The sequence below is a fragment of the Musca domestica genome, unplaced genomic scaffold (genome assembly GCF_030504385.1).
Source record: "Musca domestica strain aabys unplaced genomic scaffold, Musca_domestica.polishedcontigs.V.1.1 12, whole genome shotgun sequence".
Lineage (NCBI taxonomy): Eukaryota > Metazoa > Arthropoda > Insecta > Diptera > Muscidae > Musca > Musca domestica.
The window spans coordinates 4,324,808-4,343,044 of NW_026712155.1; the positions used below are offsets into that span (position 1 = coordinate 4,324,808).

The 18,237-nt window shown below is 36.4% G+C and overlaps 2 protein-coding genes across 2 annotated transcripts; one reads left to right on the forward strand and one right to left on the reverse strand.

Moving 5' to 3' along the window:
* Positions 1-9,045: 9,045 nt before the first annotated feature.
* Positions 9,046-11,242, reverse strand: LOC101894263 (ATP-dependent DNA helicase 2 subunit 1). Its single transcript, XM_005181601.4, has one exon. It carries the CDS (start codon positions 11,140-11,142, stop codon positions 9,265-9,267), a length of 1,878 nt encoding a protein of 625 aa, XP_005181658.3. The 5' UTR covers positions 11,143-11,242; the 3' UTR covers positions 9,046-9,264.
* Positions 11,243-12,673: 1,431 nt separating this feature from the next.
* Positions 12,674-17,986, forward strand: LOC131800618 (HIG1 domain family member 1A, mitochondrial-like). Its single transcript, XM_059118100.1, has 3 exons — positions 12,674-12,878; positions 17,291-17,477; positions 17,599-17,986. The coding sequence occupies exons 1-3, from the start codon at positions 12,791-12,793 to the stop codon at positions 17,615-17,617; spliced, it is 294 nt and encodes a 97-aa protein (XP_058974083.1). The 5' UTR covers positions 12,674-12,790; the 3' UTR covers positions 17,618-17,986.
* Positions 17,987-18,237: the final 251 nt, after the last annotated feature.

Genomic DNA, 18,237 nt, shown 5'->3' on the forward strand with positions numbered 1-18,237 from the left:
AATGTATCGGCCCACTCTTTCTGGTACGTACCACACAAAGGGTTAAAATTTTGAATATTCATGAAGCTCATGAAAAGCGAAATTAACTTCCAATTCCATTCAGACTTGATACATCTCAATATTTCCATTTACACAAGATCTGTTATCGGACCATTCCTTCTGGTACTTCCCCCACAAAGGGTCAAAGTTTTGAAAAAGCAAAACGATAATAAAAATCTAAATAAGCATCCGGTTCTCTTTATTAACCTAAGTCTGATATGAAGATGGGATATATCGGTCCACTCTTTCTGGTTTTTATTATACATGGAGCTCATAAAAACCCGAAATTAACATTCGATTCCATTCAGACTTGGTACATCTCAACATTTCCATTATTTCAAAATCAAAACTTTAGCCAATCAGAAAGAAGCTGGTAATCATTTTACTAAAAGAAAGTTGTACAAATGGTAAACGTTCTATATATGTGGGTCCTCAGGTTGACCCTAGCTGAGACTAAGCTTACCTCAGAGGAATCACTCCCCCAATCCATGTTCCGGGAAGATTTCATTCTCGACATATGATTTAATAAAAATTATTCTAACACAAATATTTTTACCTAGCCCCCTATGGTCCAACCCTGTCACATTGATATGCAAATGTGTATAGAATTGATTATAAATACAACCAAAAACCAAGTGGACCAGTTAAAAGTGTACGAAAATAACAACAACAGCAAAAACAAAAACAACACCACCAACAGTGGCGAATTTGCTAAATAAACCGCAAATAAAGCTTTACCACCACTATCAACCAACCGGCAACTACAATAACAACAATAAGTCACCAACAGACTGGCATTGTAAACAACACACATATGCACTCACACACACACACAAAAGTCGCATGCAAGCATGTTGACGTGGTTACAAATGCCACAAACACAGACACACCGACCGACAGACAGACAGACACCTTCCAATAGCCAAACTAAGATATCCTGGCAAACAAATGCCAGCAAACACTTGAAATTATTCGCCAAAGGAAGCGGCGACGAACACTGAACCGACTTGTACCCCCACATCCAGTCTTCCCCTCATTCTTTCATACATTCGTACGCAAATCACATCTTATGCATATTAAACAGTTAACTAACGGTTTTTGGTTATTGCCTGTTGGCAGTTGAAAACTTTGCTATGTTTTTGTAGTCATTTGTTTGTGGTGTTGGCTGGCTGAGGTTGGGGCGGGTGGGGGTACAGCAGATATCAACAGAGACGAGTAGACGTAATACATTTATGGTTTAACGAGTGGTTTGTTCAAATGCCGATAACTTTTGTGGTAAAAACTATTGTCAAATGAACGTGAGCAAAACTTCACCTACACACCAACACTCATATATTCCATCAATGAAACAAAACCGAAAACAACAGCAGCAGCCGAAGCTGCCTCCAACAAAATTTCCAGATAAAGTTCTGCTCGTCACAGAATTTTATATGGTTTATAACCGTAAGTATGACACCAAATGAAGTTGTTAAAATGGTCGCTTTCCTTTGAGGAGAACATTTCCATACAGCCAAACGTTTGTATGCCTGTGAGGGAGTGTGTGTGCCTACGTGTGTGGAAAGATTTTTAGCATATTCCAAAGATACATGACAAATCACCAGATTTGACATATGCTCCTGTTTTTCCACAGCTAGCACAAATTGTTTTGGTTTTATGCCTGCCTTTCCGATAGTTTTGATTAATTGGACACCATTGGACAAAAATACGGAATACGAAGAAAGGTTGGTGATATTTTTATAGCACGTTTTCATGTCAACGAATTTCGTTTTATTACTGCAACTAGAGGACACAATATGGTGATGAGGCCCCTCCTTTCCACTGTCTAATTGATTTAAGGAAATAATTGATGAAAGAATTCAATTTTCCCGGTCGAAATATCATTTGGCACATCACAGATGTCTAAAATAGTTATGGTATTAAAGTAACCAAAACAAAATAGATCAAACTAACGATTGGAAGACAAACCCCTCAAGGCTATATGGTCAAGGCTATATAGAACCTTAATAAAGTTTGGTTTAGGAACCCGGAAATCCTTTGGGGCTTTGATATACAAACTGAGTCCAGAACCCAGACAGGCTATGGAACAGAGAAATTCGTAAAAAAAATTGTCGAAAATCATATACAGGGTGAAATGAAAAAACTGCAAGCAACATCAGACTGCTGTCATTTCTAAACCACTGCTCCGACAGCTGCTAAAATTACTCCAGTGATAGCTCATTATATTGTTTACAAGCGTACAAAAGCATTTTGGTGAGAATTTTCTACGAATAACTTTCGTGATGGAATCAAGCGTGATAGTGTGATTTCGTTATATTTGGCTGGAAAACCACAAGTGGCTATCGTTAGAGCACTCCAGCATTTAAGAGTGAATAAATTGTTTGTGTCTCGTTACCGTGATACTGGTAGCGTAGCCGAAAAATGCGTGGTCGAAAAATGACTCGTGAGTTGAACATCTCGCAAAATTCGGCAAATATTGAAAAATGAGCTCGGGGTAAAGCCTTTGAAATTCCAAAAAGTGCAAGAACTTACACCGCAACAGAAAGAAAATAGACTCAAAAGAGCTAAAGAGTTGCTTCACTTGGCCAAACGTGGTGAACTGCCGAATTTGGTTTTCTCCGATGAGAAAACATTCGCAGTTTGTAAACAAACAAAATGATCGTGTTTACTTGCCAAAGAGATCAGCTGAAAATGTGCACCTTCGGTTGGCCGCCAGAACTCAAGCACAGGCCATGGTGATGGTGTGGGCCGCCATATCGACCGTGGCATCAGAATAAATGCCGAATATTATGGCGAAAATATTCTGGAGGGTGTATTAAAGCCTTGGGCACGCAAACAGTTTGGCCGCAGACCTTGGACATTGGACTCAGCCCCATCGCACTCAGCACGCGCGACCCAAAAATGGTTACAAAATGAGGTTCCTCGCTTCATTTTCACCGAAATCTCCGGATACCAATCCGTTGGACTATTGTGTCTGGAGTATTTTGGAAAGCAAGGTTGGCACTAAAAAATACCAAAGTGTCGATCACCTCAAGCTTCGCCGGAAATTGGCCAAAATACCGCAGGGCAACATTCGGGCAGAGTGTGACGGTTTCATTGGCCGTTTCAATGCCATAATTCGTGCCAAAGTTGGCCAATTCGAACGAATCTAAACTTATTCTAAAAGTAAATACTATTTCCGACATTGTTTGCTTTCATACAATCATATTTAAAAAAAATTTAAAAATTATGGCGTTTGACTTTGTGCAGTTTTTTATCTCACCCTGTATTAATCCTATCACAACGATATAAAGTTGAATTTTTCAACCAACTAAACTTTTCCACAACTTTCCATTAAAAGCGTACGATTTTTTTCTCATGTAGTCTTCTTCATTGACTTTGTATTGGTATGTCTGTGACATTGAATGTTTTTCACAGCATGATGAAGCAGCAAATGCATAAATAACTCACCAAGCCAGTGTCGTATGTCAGGTATAACAGGATGTTACTCATGTTTGTTGGTAGGCCTGTCCATGCACAAGTCTTATTGTTTTGGTCAATTCCTTTCAACATACGAATAATGCCAGACCACACAGACCATGGGGTGTTTAGAAGGCACACGACACATATTCACACTCGAACACACATTCATACTTGTCAATGGGGGGGGGGGGAGTGCGAAGGGAGAGAGTCATAGCTCATTCATTTATGGGCGATTGTGAAAAATTGTGCCAACAATACATAACACACATACATATGTATGTGTGTTACACGCCATAGCTTCTTAGCATGCGGTATAGAATGTACGTTCCTGTTTAGGTACCCCATGTATGCACGTATGTGTGTATGCAAATTAAACAGGAAATGAATATTTAAGTGTAATTTCCGTTTTATTTATATGAAACAGAAACACAAACACACACATTCACACTCACACATAAAACAAGAAATTGAAATAGACATTCAAAAGCTAAATATGACACATGAATGGTTGGAGAAGTCTCCGGCTCTGCATGCCATGGATGACACGACACGAAGTTATACACTGGCGATTTCAAAAAAAAATACCATGTCCTGTATACGCCTCATTTTATAAATGGCCAGATAATTGTTATTAAGTACTTTGGCTAACAAGCCGCACGGACTTTGTTGCAAGTTCAAAGAAATAAAAAAAACGTTTGAATTGAAATTGATTGTAAGCGAGCTTTATTTGATAAAAGTTCTTTATGACTCGAAGGGGAGCGGTTGGCAATTTCCATTTGAAGAATGTTAGAAGCAAATAGAATAAATGACTAAGGTTGTTGGCAATTAAAAACAAATTGTATGTGTTGTGAGAGAAAATGTTGTAATTTGAAATGTTTTGCACTTCTTTTTAATTGCTTTGAAAATATTCAGTTGATTTTGTCGGAAGGTGAGAATATATTAGGCCTATCTTCGAATTTGATCATAATTTAGTACTAATACCACAAATATCAATTTTTAGACATATTTGTAAGAAAATATGGCAAAAATCATCAAAACATCGAATATCGGGAGGTACCGATATATGGGGCTATACAAGAACGTGAACCTATACATACAATGTTTCGCCAAGGGAGCCAGAACCCATTAGGACACACAAATACTAATTTTTAGACAAATCCGCTAAGAAATGTGACAATAACCATCAAAATACCGAATATCGGGAGGTACCATTATTTGGGGGCTATACCAAATCGTGGACTTATCTTGCAATGTTTCGCCACCGTAGCTAGAACCCATTATGACTAGCAAATACCAATTTTTAGACAAATACGTGAAAAAAATGTGGCAAAAATCATCAAAATACCAAAAATCGGGAGGGGCTATAACAAAGCGTGGACCGATATATCTCATTTTCAATACCAACCATCCTAGACACAATACAAATTGTTCTGTTAATTTTAACCCACTACGTCAAATAATGTGGGCTGTATCGTAATTTCAACAGACAGACATACGGACATCGTTAAATCGAATTTTATGCTGATTATGAATGTATATACTTTATGGAGTCTACGACGAATATTTAGGGATGTTATAAACGGAATGACTAAGTTGGAGGATATATTAACTTTGTCATTCCGTTTTTTCCAAGGTGGAGGGTATAAAAAGAGGGTGGAACTGGTTCATCACTGGTTTCCCTCTTTCAGAAACTGAATTTGTATTCCTTCAGCTTTATGTCGACAGAGGACGAAAATGTGTCTTGGGACGATCCCATTCATCCGTTTCATGATATATGTAGTCCATCCAACCAAATACATCCGTCTATCTTGGTGACGAGCTGGTGTATTTATCTTATATCATAATATTTATAATAGACGGTCATATGCTGAAGGCAAATAATTGTTGGCAAAACGATAGGTGCTATCTAACTTGTTTTTCGTTAGAGTATGCACAGTAGGAGATGATTCCTACCATATCATATTTATACCATATCATATTTATACAAAATTAGCGGATGAAAGAATAGGTATTATGAATAAAAAGAAAGTAAATAAACTTATCGGATTGATAATTTTCCAAACTTTAAATATTTGGCAATATAGGTACATGAAGCTCCCAACATTTCTGGTTTGTAAAAAGCAAACTTTTCATATCAGTACATTTTTTGGTTCATTATTGCCCACTTCCGTTTCCGACAACACCATAAATTGTGAAAGAATTTCAACAATTACAACAAAGATTGTACGCACAAATAACACGGAACATTGTTAAAAAAAAATAAAGTTTAACCGTGTGACGCTCTCGCATAAGTGAGTGTTAATTGCTTAAATTACCCACAAGCTCACCCAGGACCCTGTTATACACTTGCTGTTATATCCACACGCATACATGTGTTTTCGATGTAATGCATAGATGCCCAGTAGTGGCTGATTTCAGCAATTTCAACTCACACGTATTCTTACGCTCTTTTGTTTGATCGCCAATCAACCAATAGGAAAGCAGAAATATGAGTGGGAGAGACAAGCTACACAGGCAGAAATTCTGTGTAATATTTACATTTAATCGTAATCGAGACTGCTGTTAGTGAACACATAAACTGAAAATTATTGCGATATGTCAATGATGTCATTTCAAAAGCATTTTATGCTATAAAATGCTTTTGATGATATGCAATGTGTTATATGTTATAAGACATTTAAAAAAATAAGAAATATAATAAAAAAACATTTTGAAACTGTTCATAAAGACATGAATTGTTTGCAGGGGGAAGAAAAAGAAAAACGATTTAAAATGTATAAGAAACTTTTTATAAAAAAGTTGAAGGAATGGGTAAATCAATATAGAGATAATGATGAAGATATGGTGGAGGAGAATTTAAAAATGGGTTTATCTAACTTAATAAGTTTATATATTATAAAAAAGGGAAGGCCATTTTCAGATGGGCCGTTTGTCAAAAATATGTTGTGTCAAGTTTTTGAAAAACTTAATTTTAACACTAATTTTATTAAAAAATTACCTTTGTCCCGCAATAGTATAACCCGGCGATCCCTGTACATTCATTAATTTTACATTTCCCAGAAAAAGCAAAAAATTACGACACCCGCCACACATGTGCTTTCGTCGCTATCTCGTTGACGACTAAATAAAATGAATAGAAAAATATTTTCTTCCAGTGTTATTTCGTCGCTCTCACCAATACTATTACATTGGGCATCTATGATGTAATGCTATTCTTCACTTTTATACTCTTCACACACACAGACGCGCGCACACTCATAGGCGGATATGGGGTTAAATGCCCCAAGCTACGACAGCGAGTTATTAAATGCAAGTATGAGAGACCATGGAACAGGAATACCTACACCAAAGGTACAATGTAATTATATACTCAGCAATGAGAATGACCATAAATGAATGACAAATTACTGCAATAAGGTAGCAATTAAAACATTCACAATTATTCAGAATGAGTAGCAGGAATGTGTACTTTTTTGTGAGGATCCATGGAGTTGTAATTGAATGCCGTTACCAAACAACAAGAATCTTTCAAAATCGCATCAGAAAAAGGGGAAACAACAAGGTTTGGGGGGTTGGAAATACATACCTGAAATTATACATACAACGTGAGATGAAAAAACTGCAAACCAACTTCAGACTGCTGTCATTTCCAAGCCACTCGTCCGACAGCTGTTAAAATTATTCCGGTGACAGCTCATTATAATGTTTTGAAGCGTACAAAAGCATTTTGGGGAGAATTTTCCAGAAAAAAGTTATTCGTGATGGAATTCAAGGGTGATAGTGTGATTTCTTTATATTTGGCTGGAAAACTACAAGTGGGTATCGTTAGAGCACTCCATCATTTAAATGTGAATAAATCTTTCATGTCTCGTACCATCGCTCGTTACCGTGATACTGGTAGCGTAGCCCGGCGTCAATGAAGTGGACGGAAGAAAACAGCAACATCAGTAGAAATGCTTCGAAAAGTAAAGAAGCGACTTGATCAAAACTCGCGTCGTGACCGAAAAAAGGCTCGTGAGCTGAATATATCGCAATATTCCATTCGGCAAATATTGAAAAGTGAGCTCGGGGTAAAGCCATTGAAATTTCAAAAAGTGCAAGAACTTACATCGGAACCGAGAGAAAATAGACGTAAAAGAGCTAAAGTATTGCTTCGCTTGGCCGAAAGTGGTAAACTGCCGAATATGGTTTTCTCCGATCAGAGAAAACATTCGTTGTCCAGCAGTTTGTAAACAAACATAATGATCGTGTTTACTTGCCAAAGAGGTCAACTGAAAATGTTCACCTTCGGTTGGCCACCAGAACTCAAGCGCCGACCATGGTGATGGTGTGGGCCGCCATAGCAGCCGATGGTCGCTCTCCGCTCGTATTAATCGACCTTGGCATCACAATAAATGCCGAATATTATCGCAAAAATTTTGGCTGCAGACTTTGAACATTCAAACAGGAATCAGCGCCATCGCACTCAGCACTCGCTCCCCAAGAATCGTTACAAAATGAGGTTCCTCTCTTCATTTCCAGCGCACAATGTCCACCAAAAATAACAATCCGTTAGACTATTGTGTCTAGAGTATTTTGGAAAGCAAGGTTGGCAAGCGCTTCACCGGGAATGGGCCAAAATACCGCAGACCAACGTTCGGGCAGCGTGTGACGGTTTCACTGGCCGTTTGAAGGCCATAATTTATGCCAAAGGTAACCAATTCGAACAAATCTAAACTTATTCTAAAATTTGATGCTGTTTCCGACATTTTTTTTTTTTTCAATAAAATTTAAAAAAAAATGTAAAAATTATGTTCTTCGACTTTGTTGCAGTTTTTTTTTATCTCACCCTGCATATCTTTTATGTCTTGTCTTAAAGATTTGTGTAATACGACTATATGTTTGAAAAATTGTAGTAAAATGTAAGCAACATGGGGTTTAATTAAACAAAACGAGGTATTAAAAATCGCTAAATATTGCACCATTAGTATTGAATGATCGGAAAGATAAGTTCTTATTGTTATATGAACGAAACGCGATACACAAGGGAGTTTGAAGCATTTAAATAGTATTCAGGGATAAGGAAACACTTTGCTTCAATGGTGTTTCGTGTTGTCTATAATACCAATAATGGTATAATAAATACTAACAAGTAAGAAAGTTTCAGTGGGGGTGTACATGAAGAGGTCGGCCAATATTGTCCATATTTGTACCTAGCCTAAGTCTTATCTAAATATTACGATGTGCCAAGTTTAAACTATATTTGGTACTTCCATCGCTCATATTTATATTTGATTTTTTCCTAAGGTAATGTTTATGTGGTACATAATTAATGGTCTTTGAATATTTTTTTTAAATTTTCTACAATTTTATGTCTCTTATCCACAGATTTTGTTAAAAATTATTGTTTCTAACATCCCACATTTGTTTAAACCTTTTCTTTTTTGCGAAACTCATTTCAAACTAGATATAGTTTCAAAAATTAATGATAATCTTTGCAAAGTAAGCTTTACAATTTACTTGCCTTTTTATTCTTGATAAATTTGAATTTGGAAACTAGCATTCCCATCTTTTTCATTCATTCATTCTTTATTTTGTGACATTTGTAAGCAAAACTATTCGAAATGCCATTTTTAGAATCCTCCAAGGACGAATTTTCAAAATTGCCAATTTATTCTGGGTTTTTTACTCAATATCGAATCTCATTATCCATTTCCAATTTAAGACCCAATTCAACTACTTTTTTCTTTTGAAAAGAATAACAAATTCATTTTTATTCAAACTCTTTCAGTTGTTGTAAATTATATCTAAAAGATCCTGCTTCTTAGTTGACTTGGCAACTTTTCTGTTGTAATGTTGTTCCAAAATTTGTAGCAACTGATCCTTAGTACAGGAATCCAGTGCCTTTTTGTTGGCCATATCCAAAACATAATCTTTATTGTTCAAATTGTCTGTCGACAATTTTGGAATTTTAGCTGCATTTGAGCCATCTGCCTTACTGGCGGCGGCTGAACGTTTTTTGGCAGGTTCCTCATCTTCACCAAAGAGCTCTTGAAACTTTGGTAGAATTGATTCAATACGTTTATCTTGCATTTCTGCGTCGGGAAAATAACGGCTGCCCGTAGATTCATTTGTAACATTAAATGCCAGACCCAATAGTTTGGTTTGCAGCTGATCTAATTCCGGATCACAGAACATTGTTGGATCGTAGCCCAAGCGGAACTTCTTTACAATTTTACTGCAAATATCAACCTGTTCACCAGATGCACTGTTCTCTATAGAATTCCATTCGGACGGATCCAATTCACGTACATACGATGCACAGGGAATGTAGACTATTTTGAAGCCATCATTTGTAATTAAAGAGTAGTGCGATCCGCTCTCTGCATCTTCTCTGGATTCTGGCACCAGGGCCACATAGCGGGGCATTGATTTCCGTTTGCTCATAAACAAACATATGGCAATCTTATCTCTAGCCTTACAACGTTCCCAGAGAGCACGGAATAAACGTTTAGACCCAACAATATGACTATCATCAGGATACATGAAGTTACACGTTTTAGAATATGAGAAATTATCCAGACATGAACGTGGCTGAAATCCCAATAACATCATACCAGGCTGATGTAGATTACGGACACGATTGACTTGTTCGTAGGATAGGCGTATGGGCGTATTGCCTAAATTTATTTCGTACCAAGCGTCGGTAATGTTAATCAAGCGTCCATCAGTTAACTCTTCCGTTTCAGGGTCCTTTTTGAATACTTTGGTGAGCCGTTTTCTCTGTATTACTGCATTGTCGGCACGGCGAATTAAAACTTTACGAGGTCCTTTAGCTTTCTGGTAGAAGTTAAAGTATTGAGCAGAAAGCGCCAAATCAGGGCCCAAAGTTAGTTTGAAGTGTCCCAACGAACGTCTAACAAAATTTTGTTTGAATTTGCGATCTGCCAGCATTTCTCTTGAACGTTGAGGGTCCATGGGCTCAAATGAATCTAGCTCAATGTTATGTACCAGACATATAAATTCCTTGTAAAATACATCATAGTTAAATTCATCCCACATTGGAATAATTTGGAATTCCACCTCTTTGCCACTCAAATCAGAAGCTTTCTGTAGTGCATGTCCATATGCCTCGGAATTAACTGGATGAGGCGTATCTTTATCGGTTAAATAAACGATTGTGGTATTGTCTACGGAATAGGTGCACTGGTCAACCAAATCCAAACATAAACGTAAGATGTGAGAAAAGTTGGCACCATCATTTTCACACACACCATAGACTTCTTCGAAATCTTCGGAAACAGTTTCCAGAAATTCCAAGTAATGTTTAACAATGGCCGTATTCAATTGACGTGGAGGCAGGAATACGGCGCAATTTTCGGGCATCACAATGGCGTCCAAACAGTTGGCTTCATTGGGTTCAGGACAGTTTTTAGTATTAGTCAATATCAAAGCCATAAGATCTTTGTCATTCACAAGCAGTCCCGATAAAAAAGCTTCCCGGATTAAGGAGAACGCTGCCATCAAAAAGTCCGGTTCATGGTACAAAAAGGCATCAACCACAAAAACAATGGCATCCCGGCCATGAAAAGCTTTTTTCAAGCCATCATCCTCGTCTTCGGAATCCGATATGGATATTTCATCTTCTGGATGCCAGGAACTCATCTCAACCAGTGTTTTTTTCTGTTTCTTGTGAAATCAAATTAACCGAAGCTAACAACAAACACATACAACAGATGGTTGCAAATGAACACGTTAGTTCACTGGGGAAAAGAAGGAACAAGTTAAATATGCTTTGACATGGTAGAAGAATACAGGTAGTCGCATCGACACAGCTGCTGGGACAATGAACTGTCAAACCAACCAATTTTGGAATTGAAATTGTTGAATGAAAAATTATTGTAATTTGTAAAAATTGTTTAAAAACGGCATAGGCGATTAGCGCCATATAGGAAAACATATACAAATCTACTTATTTTTAAAGAAATATTTATTGCGAAATAAATCTTTAAGGTGGGAATACATAAACCGCTTATTTGGCTGGCTTAAGTTGAAAAAAGCTGCAAGTATAGAGACCTACCTGTATGGGTTATAATGTCAGAATTACTGTGAACAAATGCAACAATTTGTCAAGTAAACAAAGCAACTTGTGGCATAAATTTTGAATAAATAAACAAAAAAGCGAAAAATGAATGAAAGCTAAAATTTTCTTTTCAAAATCATGCTCTATAAATCTCTAAAGATGGGAATACATAAAGCGCTTATTTGACTGGCTTAAGTCATCGGCTGGCTTCTTCGGAAATCAACAAAGGAGCTTAAGCTGGGAATACATAAAGCGCTTATTTGGCTGGCTTAAGTCATCGGCTGGCTTCTTCGGAAATGAACAAAGGAGCCTAGGGCCAAAATCGAACTTAGTTAAAATAAAACTCCTTTATTCCTCTACGAAGAAGCCTGCCGATAACTTAAGCCACCCAAATAAGCGCATTATGTATTCCCACCTTAAGTTATTGCGAATGTGTTTATACGAATTAAACCACGAACACCATCCAAGCCCGATTCAAGTTCTACTAGCAAATCCTTTCCTCAGCCAAGTTTGTTCTTGTAGGGATCGGTCTTTTGTAAACGACAACTACATTGCTTCCAATCCATATACCTGTTGTAGTGCTGTTGTAAGAAAACGGGTTAAGCTCATATTTGGAACTTTTAAAGTGCAACTTTTCGTTGGCTACACACCGAGGTTCGCGTTTCCAATTCCAGCCATGCTCAGCAGAATTTTGAATTTTTGAGTTTTACCTTGTTAGGACGCTGATCCTTTGTCCAATAAATAATAAACTTTTTCAAATAAAATGGATAAATAGAATCACATAAACGCATTATTGGTAATTTCATGGCACAATCAATAGGTCCCAAATTTACCGCAGCTGATCATCTAGATTAGTTGTCAAAACACTTATTGGGTACGAAACAAAACGTTGACAAATTTTGATAATTCGTCTTATCGGTGTAATATCTTATCATTGCGCCATGGGTGATTTCTTCCCATTGAAAATGACAGTTCCAATATTCTAATCACTATTGTGTCCACATGGACAATACTGATAGTGTCTACTCTGTTATAGACTTTTCAAGTGTTATCGTCAAAACTCGAGTTACGTATCCCTATACTCTCTCTCTTTCGATTTGGTTTTATTTTTGCAAAACCAAATTTTTGTATTAGTTTGAAAAAAGCCAGTCAATGAGAGAGTGAACGGGAACGTCTTCGCTTATTTGTTAAAAAAGTAGTTAAATAAACGGTTAAGTACCTGCCAACGTCATGAGTTCTAAATCCTATTTTGATGAGCCTGGAGATGAAGGTGGCAAATTGTCGAAAAAGGCCAAGGATTCCCCATTTATGGTTGTGGGTAAGTCACTTGTTTTGTTGCCAAGAGCTATCGAACCACATGATGCCAAATATCTGCAAAATTTGTTTCCGTAATCAAAGCACAAAGTGTGAATACTTTTTGTGACGTTGACCATCTCTTTTGTGAGCATTCTCTTTTCGCTAATTTTTTCCAATGGAAATTTACAAAAAAAAGTGTAGTATCATGGTGGTGAATACACCCCATGGCCATGACCTTGATTGTATGCATGTGTCATGTTGGGCAGAAGACATTGGTCCAGGAATAGAAGACATAAGCATTTGACTTAGGACTTGCACTTCTGTGTTATCTAATCATGAGCTGTCTGTATGTCTGACGAGCGAGCAATGACGCGCTAATCTCTTTTGTTGAACAGCCAAGCCATAATTTGTGTATGATGTAATTCCAAATAAAATTTGTTATTAATTACAAAAGAAGCTATAAACATGTATTTGCGTTCGGGGAATTGAAATAAAGTTGTTCTGCATTTATCTCTTTTGTAAACATTTTGATGTTTGCTTATTTTTGTATATGTGTAACTAATAATTTTTCCAAATGATGGCAATACTATTTTTACATGTATTTTCACAACAATTAAATAAAAATCTGGTTCCTAGAGTTAGTATAATAATTTTACAATATTTCATATGAAAAATTAAATTATTTAAAAATGTAGAAATGTAGTAGTGATTTGTAAATTATTACATTTGGGAAATAATGAAAGCTTCTGTACTTTACCTCTGTAATCATTTTGTAGGGGGTTTACTTTTTGATAAATTCATTTCAAAGCTGTGACTAGCGAATTTTTTTCATATAAAATATTTATATTTGGCATTTCAAGTACATACTGTAGGTCAAAATAATTTTTTGTTCCACGTGCAGCACGAAAGTCTGATTCAATTAACTTTTGATGGCCTTAATTTAAAGTAAAAAACATTGTGATAATTTTGGGTATTATTCAATTTAATAAGTAAAATACTAAATATCCGGCGGTACTTTTTCATGAATAATGTACCTACCCACACGTGGAGCGCTAAATCCCATTAATAATAGCACACATCCTAAAAGTAATATTAATGTTTGTTAAAAACTTCAAAACTAAATTTAATATGACGTCTGTCCTGATTATTGATTGATTCGTTTCAAAGCAATTCACATATGACTAACGAAATGTGTCATATTGAACAGAAATGTTTGAAATTTCAAGTACATATTGTAGGTCAAACTAATTTTTCCACACGAATCCCGATAATTCGTTTTAATAAACTTGTGACGGGTTAAACGTTAATTAAAGTAAATAAACATGGTGATAAATTTTGGCATCATCTAACTGAAACAAGAGAAATATTAAATGCCGTTTTAAGATGGTTTTTAAAATCACGCATATAAAAATTGGTATTAATGTGTGTGCCAAATTTCAAAACGACATTTCATACCATGAACTATATCGTGATAACATGATTTTGAGACGTCTTAACACCTTTGAAATATACATTTAAGACACCACAAACTATAGGGTGAGATAAAAAAAACTGCAACAAAGTCAAACGTCATAATTTTTACATTTTTTTAATGTTAATGAATTATGAATTAATTAAATGAAAGCAAAAAATGTACCATCAAAATTTAGAATAAGTTTTGACTTGTTCGAATTGGTCACCTTTGGCACGAATTATGGCTTTAAACGGCTAATGAAACCGTCACACGCTACCCGAATGTTGCTCTGCGGTATGTTGGCCCATTCCCGGGGAAGCGCTTGCTTGAGGTGATCGACACTTTGGTATTTTTTAGGACCAACCTTGCTTTCCAAAATACTACCGACACAACAGTCCAACGAATTGGTATCCGGAGATTTTGGGGGCCATTGTGCGCTGGAAATGAAGCGAGGAACCTCATTTTATAACCATAATTGGGTGGCGCGTGCTGAGTGCGATGGTGCTGAGTCCTGTTGGAATGTCCAAGGTCTGCGGATTTATTCTGATGCCACAATCGGATAATACGAGCGGATAGCGACCATCGGCGCTTGTGTTCTGTTGGCCAACCGAAGGTGCACATTTTCAGCTGACCTCTTTGGCAAGTAAACACGATCATTTTGTTTTTTTTACAAACTGCTGGACAAGGAATGTTTTTTTCATCGGAGAAAACCAAATTCGGCAGTTCACCACTCTCGGCCAAGCGAAGCTACTCTTAAGCTCTTTTGAGTCTATTTCCTCTCTGTTGCGGTGTAAGTTCTTGCACTATTTGGAATTTCAATGGCTTTACCCCGAGCTCATTTTTCAATATTTGACGAATGAAATATTGCGATATGTTCATCTTACGAGCCATTTTTCGGTCACTGCGACGCGGGTTTCGATCAAGTTGCTTCTTTAGTTTTCGAACCATTTCTGCTGATGTTTCTGTTTTCTTCATCACTTCCTTGACGTCGGGCTACTCTACCAGTATCACGGTAACGAGCGATACAAAAGATTTATTTACATTTAAATGCTGGAGTGCTCTAACCATAGCCACTAGTGGTTTTCCAGTCAAATAAAAGGAAATCACACCATTACGCTTGAACTCCATCAACAATAACTTTTTTTCGGGAAATTCCTACAGCCTACGACAGAAAATTGTATGTGCAGGTCTAAGACTTCGTATAGTCCTTAAGCTGCTCTCAGACACACCAACAGTTGGCCCAACTTGTGACAAGTTGGTACAACTATTGGTGCGTCTGAGGGCTAGTTGTACAACTTTTTCGAAAGTTGGTTGAAGTTGGTTGGAAATATCAAAAAATTTTGATCATTTCGTAAGTTGGGCCAACTGTTGGTGCGTGCGAGGGCAAGTTGTACCAACTTCAGTGTTTTCTTCATTTATGTCTTGACTTTGGTGAAGCAGCACATACATAAGCTGAGCGCTGAGCGCAAGAAGAGAAACGAAAACAAAACATAATCATAAAAATTATATCAATTCCAAGTAGCGCAAGAGCATCCGAGTTCATGTTGACGCTTCAAAAATACTTTGTAAATGAAAATTTGGTACAACAGTTGTATGAAAAGTTGGTACGTGCGAGGAGACCGACCAACTTTTTAATACAACTTAAAAGTGACAAGTTGTGCCAACTGTTGGTGTGTCTGAGGGCAGCTTTATATAACTGTACCTCCCGATATTCGGTATTTTGATGATTTTAGCGACATTATTCACCGGAATTGTTTCAAATTTGGTATTTGAAGAAAAGAAAAGTAAGAATGAATGAAGGTTGCAAAATATAAAAGGTGATAGATCTTTCCAGAGAAATAGAATGGATGGACAAGTTATAGATGAAAAAAGAATCCGTGTCTAAATGCACACTGAGGTCATGAGTCGAATGTTCCCCCATAGGTCGTTGCTTTGATAGAGCAGGACAGTGGCATGAAAGGTGTTCGATCGTTTTTTTCTCTTCATTACCCTCACACAGCCTGCCGTAATCGACTTTAGAGTTATCCCATTTGGCCGTTCTTAATCGAAAGTTGCAGTTCATAATTAGCAGAAACTAAGTTCTACGCGAGGAGATATGTGCCCACTTTCGTTTTTCCCTTAATAGTAGTTCTAAAGCTCTGTTAAAATGTAGGTTTCAACATGTCGGCGACTTCAAGGTCTGTTGAGTGCGAACCCATCGTTTCCAATTCATCGGCTTTTTCATTTCCTTCGATATTACAATGACCAGGTACCCTCAGGCAAAGCCGGAGAGTAATGTACAGATTAATTGAGGAGCCGCTTGACTATCTACATAAATAGACACTGGTTCAATTATTTCATTCTCCACGGGTTCAATCAATTCTGTCCCTTTCAAAATATAAAAGATCTCTTCTCTCCGCGAAAACACTGCATTTTTTGATTGACTGTCAATTATCAGTTAACTAAATTAAAATACAGTAAATGCGGACTGTCCTTTACTTACAAAAACACACGGCTAAATCTCCTTAGAATGCGATTCTCCAGAGATCACCACAGGAACTATGTGCTCTATCTCGTTTCCTCAGCTTGTTACGAAAGCAACAGAGACTGTACTTCAGTGTGACGTAGAATTTAAAAGTATGAGTCAATGGGGTGTCTGAAACACTTTTCATTGTTTTGTAGATAATTTTTTAATCAGCTGTTATTTTGTAAACATTTTGCACTTAGCAACTTAACGAATTGAGCTATTAGAGTCCATATCAAAAAACTCGTAATCGATATAAGACAATGTAGAAAACATTTTAAAATTGAATTTTAAAAAACTAAAAAAACTAAAAAAAACTCAGTTACTGAAAAAAAAAAATAAGTAAAGATATGTTGATTCTGTAGAGATGCTATTATATTTGAACATATCCTTCATTAACTATCTTAGTTAATGAAGGATATGTTCAAAAACAGTTTACAAAACCAGACAATAACCAATTTTTAACATTCTTTTGCAGGTCTGGCTGGTTTCGTTGCTGCCGGTCTCATTGGCGCCTATAAATACAAACATCGTGGAACGATGAGCACAAGCGTGTTCCTTATGCAGTTACGTGTGGCGGCGCAGGGCACAGTTGTTGGATGTCTGACACTAGGTCTAGCATACACCATGTACAATCAATATTTTATGCAAAAACCTAAAGAAGAGTAATGTCCCAATATAAATCATAGCCATTATACATTACGAACTAAAATAGTTGTCTCATTTTTTTAAGTTTTAAATGTTCATTTTTTCATCATTTTATTTATTTATTTTATTTTTTTACAGTACTAAATTGTCCAGTTGAAATAGTTTGCCCAATTTGTGTTTAGCTTTAGCAAAATTAACTTAACAAACACCCAACACAAAACTCATAAAAATGTAACGAAACGATGAAAACAAACGTACCATTTCTCAGGAGATTTTTGTATTGCCCTGTGATATTGAATTGATGATAAATAAACCTGTTATGTCTGCATGAAGAAGAAGAAGATGAAGCTGTACGTTTAAATACTATATGTCTAACTAACAAAAAATGTATATCATTCTTTTATTTATTTCAAAACCAAACACAAATAGAGAAAAGTATTTTACAAAATAAATAAAAACCAACAATGTACATACTTTACAATATAAATGACGTTTTTATTAAATAAATTGTAATTTTGAGTTTATACATGAACAATTTATTTCAAGTATTGGGCTTTTCTTAACCTTTGGGGAAATCAACAGATTTCGTCGTTTTAGATTATTTTGTTAGGTCTGACATCATGTGCTTCTGATTTTATATATCCCTCTTCTCATTTGAGATGGGAATATGGACTTGAAATTTGAAGTGAAACCTCTAGTTTATAAAGACGTTGGATGTCAGCCATATGTGCATTTATATAAAAATCAACTGGTCAAAATTAAGGTTTGTGTTTTAAC

Excerpts from the sequence above, each read along its gene's own strand:
- LOC101894263 (XM_005181601.4), bottom strand. The coding sequence starts at position 11,142 with ATGAGTTCCTGGCATCCAGAAGATGAAATATCCATATCGGATTCCGAA.
- LOC131800618 (XM_059118100.1), top strand. The coding sequence starts at position 12,791 with ATGAGTTCTAAATCCTATTTTGATGAGCCTGGAGATGAAGGTGGCAAA. Across the intron at positions 12,879-17,290 it reads TTCCCCATTTATGGTTGTGG|GTCTGGCTGGTTTCGTTGCT; the intron begins GTAAGTCACTTG and ends ATTCTTTTGCAG.